General features: G+C 58.7%; 1 protein-coding gene across 1 annotated transcript; it reads left to right on the forward strand.

Annotated features, from left to right (window-relative positions):
• The first annotated feature begins 23 nt into the window (after nt 1-23).
• Nucleotides 24-7,310, forward strand: YKT6 (YKT6 v-SNARE homolog). Its single transcript, XM_008919886.2, has 7 exons — nt 24-139; nt 2,923-3,005; nt 3,725-3,825; nt 5,122-5,226; nt 5,411-5,476; nt 5,978-6,079; nt 6,554-7,310. Exons 1-7 carry the CDS (start codon nt 36-38, stop codon nt 6,587-6,589), a joined length of 597 nt encoding a protein of 198 aa, XP_008918134.1. The 5' UTR covers nt 24-35; the 3' UTR covers nt 6,590-7,310.
• The last annotated feature ends 146 nt before the right edge of the window (nt 7,311-7,456 follow it).

Genomic DNA, 7,456 nt, shown 5'->3' on the forward strand with positions numbered 1-7,456 from the left:
CCCTTCCCTCTCCCCCAGGCCCGGGAGCTGCCGCCATGAGGCTCTACAGCCTAAGTGTCCTTTACAAGGGTGACCCCAAAGTGCATTTGCTCAAAGCTGCCTATGACGTGTCCACCTTCAACTTCTTCCAGAGGTCCAGGTGGGTCCTAGGGGGCTGGAGCCTCTGCAAGGGGTTTGAGGAGAGAGGATTGCCCCTGGCATGTGGCTCGGGCAGGACCCTGCTGGGGGAGCAGAAGCCTTTGGGAGGTTTTCTGCCCAGCTGGGGCTGCAGGGGCAGCGGTGACAGGCTTTTCCTGAGGGATAAGCCCCCTGGAGTCGCTCCCTGGGGAGCTGGGACCTGCTGTCAGTACTTGGGGTGAGGGGTCGACCTTGGGGGTGCAGTGAAGCCCCCAGAGCCACCCTGGCCAGGGACACAGGGCAAGTCTGACCCTACAAACCCTCCGCTGCAGACCAGTGAGGAAATCCGGGAGCAGGCATCACCCCAGGGGTGGGATGGCTGGACTGTGCCAGGCTGGGCGGGCTCACCTGCACCCTTGTACCTTTGGGGAGGGGTTTGGCCTCATTTGAAGCTTTTCCCAGCCCACAGACCTCCGCTCAGGTTCTTCCAATAGCTTCAGGTGAGCTGCTTTAGCCCCCAACACTGATCCAGGCTCCTGGTGTCCCACTGTTCCCTCTGGGTACACAGAGGGTCCTCTTGGCAGCCAGGACCTCCTGGAACTGTAAAACAAAGCAGGAACGAACAGGTCCTTCCCAGTGCACACTCCAGATGATGAAGGAGTTAGGAAATTCTTCTGGGACCCAGATTTTCCATGCCAGGGTTTAATGGAACCTCAGGCACATTTGGTTCTGCAATTCCAAGGATAAAGGGGAAAGACTGAACTAAGATTGTCTTAAAAAGCTCTTTCTTGGTCAAATGTGTGAGTGGGATGTGGAGCAGTGCCAGCACCTGATGTCAGCTCTGATCCCAAATGTAGCTGCAGCTCTTGTTTTCCCAAATCCTGAGAAAGCTCCCAGTGTGGTTTTGCTGTCAGCTGCCCCAGCAGCAGGCTGCTCCCTTGCTCAAAGAAAAGTCCTGGAATTTGGGAAGAGTGAAGGGGTTTGAGGAGGGGGATGGTCTAGCAGCTGTTCCTGGGGTTTGATGCTTGTCCTGGGCTGATTCCCAGATGATACTCAGAGGGGCTGTGAGAGCTTGGCCAGGTTTGATGTTAAAGGTGTGTTTAACTGAAGTTTGGGCTAAAATACCACATATCCATACTTTTTTGAGGCTGTGGAGTTGGGTTGAGGGGTTGGATCTGGGATAAGCAGGGCTGTGGCTCCTGGGAGCTGTGGAACCTGCTGGGCAGGAGCACAGGCCCAGGCTGTGCTGGTGCTTCACATCTGCTGAACATCTGCCAAGTTTAGCAGGGTCAGGAGGGTGGAATGAAGTCTTCGGTGGGCAGTTCCTCCAGGAATACTGGGAAATAAAACCAGTATTCCCAATGGAAGAGATGTCTTTCTTGAGGAAGATATGCATTGGAAGATACACATAGAACTGTCAGACAGTTGGACTCAGTGGTCTTACATGTCTTTCCCAACCTAAATATGAAACTCTGGGATTACAATGGTGGGAGCTGTGGCTGCCAGCAGATCCCCAGACCAGGAGGAAGGTGTCCATCTTCCCTCTCTGCCGAAGCTGGATGTTCAGTAATCTTTGGGCTTGACTTTTCTCTGCAGCACCTAAGACCTCGATGGTCTGGAGTCTCCACGGAGCCGGTGTCCAGTCAGTGTCTGGGCTGGGCCAGATTGTGCCCCTGGGCTGGGGCAGCCCTGGCTGTGTGTGTGGGCTGGGGATGAGAGGCTGGAGAGCAGCTGCAGGAAGGGCCCTGGGGGTCCTGGTCCATGGCCAGTTGTTCCTGAGCCAGCAGTGCCCTGGCAACCAGGAGGGCCAACGTGTCCTGGGGGCATCAGGGAGGGGATTGTCCTGCTCTGCTCTGACCCTCTGCCATATTGGGGCAGTTTGGGGTACTGCAATATAAGGAAGATATGAAGCCATTAGAGAGTGTCCAAAGGAGGCCACAAGAATGAGGAAGGTCTGGATGGACCTTATGAGGGCCTTCTTCAGCCTGGAGAAGAGGAGACTGAGGTCAGACCTCATTGGGGTCTTCAGCATCCTCCTGAGGGGCAGCAGAGGGGCAGGTACTGGTCTCTTCACTCTTGTGACCAGTGACAGGACCCGAGGGAATGGCTGGAGCTGAGTCAGAGGAGGCTTAGGTTGGATCTCAGGACAAGGTTCTTCCCCCACAGGGTGGTTGGGCACTGAACAGGCTCCCCAGGGCAGTGGTCACGGCCCCAAGGCTGCCAGAGCTCAAGAAGCATTTGGACAATACTCTCAGGCACATGGTGGGATTGTTGGGGTGTCTGTACAGGGCCAGGAGTTGGATGTGATGATCCTGATGGATCCCTTCCAACTCAACATATTCTTTGATTCTAGTGGAATGGCAAGGGAGTGGGACTGGATGGTCTTTAAGGTCCAGTCCAACCCAAAACATTCCATGATTGCCATGATGCAGTTGCTCACCAGGTGTTGGCTGGACAGATCCAGTTTCAATAGCATTTTTACTTTCTGCTAAATCCCCATAAAGCAAGTTCAGCCCAAGGACACAAGTCTGTCACTGCAGCTGGAGGGATCTGGGTGCTCCCCTGGGTCTGGGGAGGATCTGGAGGGGTCTGGGTGGTGGCTGGGGATCTTTGCCTGGGGGCTGCCACTCTGCATAGGTGCAGGGTCCAGCCTTTTCTCAAAGTAAAATCCTCTGCTCAGCCACAGCCCCACTATCCAGACACTGGGGGGCTCGTGGGGAAGGGTTTCAGTTCCCGCACGCACCAGGGAGCTGTGGGACAGATGATCTGCCATCACTGACCCATCCTGGTGCTCTGTCCCCACAGTGTGCAGGAGTTCATGACCTTCACGAGCCAGCTGATTGCGGAGCGCTCGGCGCTGGGCAGCAGGGCCTCTGTCAAGGAGCAAGGTGAGAGCAGCCCCTGTGCCCGCCCCGTGTCTGGGAATATTCACACCACCACCACTGTCTGGGTGAGCAGCACTGAGGGCATGAGGTGCTGAGACGAATGCGAGCCCAGCCCAGCACAGGAGAGGTTCCAGGGGGTGCAGGGACCTGCTACCACTGTCTGTGCTCTCCCTACCTCCCTTGGGACCCCTGGAGCTGTTGGACTGCAGCCCCCCTGCTGGCAGCTTCCCAGACCCCCCTGGGGGATGGCTGTGTCAGCTTTACTGTGCAAGTCTGCACTCCCTGTTCCAAATTCTCACCACATCCCAGTCTCCCTGCCCCACTCCACATGCCTCTGGAACCCCAGGACGCGTGGGGTGCGGCCTGGATTTGGCTGCTGAAGCCTCTTTAATGGCACTTCAGCCTTGTTATTAATTAAATTAAAAGTCAGACTCAGTGCCTCACTAGTTTTTGTTTACTTGTGGCTGCCCTGGGACATCGGTGTCCTGTCCCACACCACATGGCCCGGGTGTGGTCACCTACCACAGCACAATTTAAGGCTGAGCCCCAAATGTTGAGCCCTTCCCGCTTTCCTAATGAAATCATGAGAAATGTAGGTGCTAATGACACCTTCCAGGGTGTTCTGGGGGGAAGGGGGAAGCTGTGGGGTTGGGTGGACGGTGGTGGGTGCTGGGGAGGGCTCGGGACCTTTGCTGCCTCTGTGACAGGGATTTCCTTCCCAGAGTACCTGTGCCACGTGTACGTCCGGAACGATGGGCTGGCTGGAGTGGTGATCGCAGACAACGAGTATCCACAGCGGGTTTGTTTCACCTTGCTGGACAAGGTGAGGACGCGGGCCAGGAGCTGCTCCGGGGCACTCCACCAGTCCTCCCACCGTGGCACGTGCAGGGGATGGGGGATGGCCACACTGGCCTAGTGTGGGCATTGCTCTGGTCCTCGTGTGCCGAGGCTGTTGGTTCCTGTCTCTGCCCTCAGCTCATTCAAAAGGGATCAAGGAGGAGGGTCACCAAGGCGATCAGAGGGTTGGAGCACCTCTCAAGGAATCATGAAATTGTTTTGGTTGGAAAAGCCCTCTGAGAGCATCCAGTTCAACCATTACCCCAGCATTGCTGAGGCCACCACTAGCCCATGTCCCCAAGTGCCACATCTACATGTTTTTTTTTTTAACACTTCCAGCAATGTGTGGACTTCACCACTGCCCTGGGCAGCTGTGCCAGGGCTGGACAACCCTTTCCAGAAAGGAATTTTCCTAGCATCCAACGTCACCCTCCCCTGGCACAGCTTGAAGCCACTTCCTCTTGTCCTTTCCCCTGTTCCCTGGGAGCAGAGCCCGACCCCCCCCCGGCTCCCCCCTCCTGTCAGGGAGTTGCAGAGCCAGAAGGTCCCCCCTGAGCCTCCTTTGCTCCAGGCTGAGCCCTCCCAGCTCCCTCAGCTGCTCCTGCTGCTCCAGCCCCTTCCCAGCTCCGTTCCCTTCCCTGGACACAACTCCAGCCCCTCAGTGTCTCTCTTGTTGAGGGCCCAGCCCTGGACACAGCCCTGGAGGGTGCCCCAGCAGTGCCAGCACAGGGATGGGCACTGCCCTGGGCACCCCTGGGGTCACGTTCAGCCACTGTCACCAGCACCCTCAGGTCCTTTCCAGCTTTCCAACCACTCTGCCAGGAAGACAGGCTGAGAGGGCTGAGGGTGTTCAGCTTGGAGAAGAGAAGTTTCCAGGCAGACCTTAAAGCCCCTTCCAGTGCTTAAAGGGGCTCCAAGAGGGCTGGAGAGGGACTTGGGACAAGGGCCTGGAGGGACAGGCCAGGGGGGAATGGCTTCACGCTGACACAAATCAGGGTTAGAGGGGAAGGAATTCTTCCCTGTGAGGGTGGTGAGGCCCTGGCACAGGTTGCCCAAGAAGCTGTGGCTGCCCCATCCCTGGAAGTGTTCCAGGCCAGGTTGGACGGGGCTTGGAGCAACCTGCTCTGATGGAAGGTGTCTCTGCTCATGGCAGAGGGTGGGACTAGATGAGCTTTCAGGTCCCTTTCCTAAAATTTCCTATTTTGATGAGCAAACCCCTCCGGCCAGTGTGGCCCCACAGGTGCAGCTACTGAGCAGTAACTGCTGTTTCCTCACCTGGTAGGTGCTGGATGAGTTCTCCAGGCAGGTCAGCAAGATGGACTGGCCCTCGGGGTCCCCCGCCACCATCAGCTACTCTGCCTTGGATGGATACCTCAGCAAATACCAGGTGCAGACCACTGGGAGCCCACTGGGCAGTGGGAGAGAGGGTTCCCGTGTTCCCTGCAGCCCTGGGGATGGCGGTGGGAGGTGGGGGACACCTGACACGTGTTGGGACCCCAGTGCTGTGGTGCTGTGCCCAGGGAACCCCAGTGTCCCCATGGTGGTGCCAGTGCCATGCTGTTCCTCCCCAGAACCCCCGTGATGCCGACCCGATGACCCGAGTGCAGGCGGAGCTGGACGAGACCAAAATCATCCTGGTGAGGACATGGGGCCGTGGCTGGATGGTCCTGCCAGCATAACCAGCAGGCCCTGGAGACACATATTCTGGGGCAGGGGTAGGGTGACCCTAGGCTGTTTCCTGGAGACCTTCTTGATGTGGGAGCTTCCTTACCTCTTCCCCTTTTTTCCTTCCCCACCTTTTCGTTTCCCTCACCTTTTTCCCTTCCCTCTCCCCTTTTACCCTTGCTCCCCACCTTTTTCCCCTTACCCCTCTCCTTGCTCCTCTTGGGCTTTTCCCAGCTGGCCTGACACAAGCACAGGGGCTCTGCCCCCTCTCTCCAAATGCCTGTCCCCTCCCTGCCTCGTGGCCCTGTGGGGGCTTTGCTGCTCCTGCCCCCAGCCATATTCCTGTCTCCCTCAGGGCTGCAGAGCTGGGGGGGGCTGTGGGAAGGTGGGATGGGGACATGATGGCACCTCCATCTCCTGCTGGGGACCTGGGGAGGGCTAGTACTGGGGCTCAGCACCCATTTCTCTGGCAGCACAACACTATGGAGTCACTGCTGGAGCGGGGGGAGAAGCTGGATGACCTGGTCTCCAAATCGGAGGTGCTCGGAGCACAGTCCAAAGCCTTCTACAAAACGGTGGGTGTGGAGGTTCACCCCCTCCCTGAGGAGCTGGGGAGGGCTGGGAGCTCACAGATGAACCCTGAGGGAGTCACCCCCTGCCTAAGGAGCTGGGGGTGGATGGAGTATCGTCCCAGGGGTCACCCCCATGGATGAACCCTGGGGCATGGCAATGGGTGCCAAGCAGGGATTACCCCTGTTCCTGCAGGCTTTGAGCCTGGAGGGAGCCCGGGTGCCCCAATTCTGGCTGCAAAGCCCCCCAACCCCTCACTGGGGCCATCCCACACCCTGGGGAGGGAGCGGGGGGATGCCCCGCTTCCTAGTGCCAGCTCTGGCCAAAGGGAGGGATGATGGGTCCATTCCTTGCCATGAGCCTTCGGCCTTGTGGCCAGGAGGAGAGCTGTGTGGGACCTCAGTTGGGTGGTCCTGGGACACCCAAAACCTTCAGAGAGCTGTGGCAAGCTTTACAGAAGGTTTTCCTTCTCTTTGCAGGCCCGAAAGCAGAATTCATGCTGTGAAATCATGTGACGCAGAGCCCGGGCTCTCCAGCTCCGGACCACCAGCCCTCCGTCCCCCTCTGCAGCCCCCCCCAGGGGGTTCCTGGGGCTGGGCCGGGGCTTCTCAGCCCCTTGGGCTGATGTGACTGTTGTCCACCTTGAGGGGACACCGAAGCTGGCACTGGGCTGGGACTGCAGGGGGGTCTGCACCAGAGACCCCCTGCTCTCGCTGTTCCTGGGGGAGGCTCGGACCGTGGGGTGCCAGGCCACGCAACCTCCTGCCTTCACAACCCCTCCACGGGGAGCTGGGAGGGGCCCCCCACTGCTGTCCCAAGGGGCTGGGGGGGACAGGAGCAGCCCCCCCCCACCCCAAGGCTGGAGGGCTTTTATGTATTCTGTGTCCAAAGGGCGAGCTGAGGGGTGGGAGAAGGGGGGGCGGGGAGGGAAAATGAAGAGGCTCCTTGGGTGGGGGAGTGTTTGCTGCATTCCTGGGCAGTTTCTTCCAGAGCCACGTCCCTGTGCCTGCAGGGGAGCTCACCAGCCTTCCCTGCACCTCAGAGTCCCCTCTCCTGCTCCCATCAGCTGGGGGGGGTCTCAGCACCTGCTGGGCACCCAGCAGCCCTCCCTGCCTCCCCTTCCTCCTCCTTGGGAAGGGAAAAGCTTGGGCTCAGGCTGTACCCGCGCGGTGATCGGGTCATTTCCATGCCCCAGCTGCACCGGCCGGGGGGATAAAGTTGTCTTTGCCAGTTGTAGCTCTATTCCCCCTCTCTGTGCGGCGTCCTGGGGGGAACTGGGACAAACACCTGGGCAACACTCCCTGGGCACCCCGGCAGGGACAGATGCACTTGGCCTCCTCCCTCCACCTCTTTCTTTAATGATGGTTGGTTTTTCCTCATAA

Source organism: Manacus vitellinus, unplaced genomic scaffold, assembly GCF_001715985.3.
Source record: "Manacus vitellinus isolate BGI_N305 unplaced genomic scaffold, ASM171598v3 scaffold_105_pilon, whole genome shotgun sequence".
Taxonomy (NCBI): domain Eukaryota; kingdom Metazoa; phylum Chordata; class Aves; order Passeriformes; family Pipridae; genus Manacus; species Manacus vitellinus.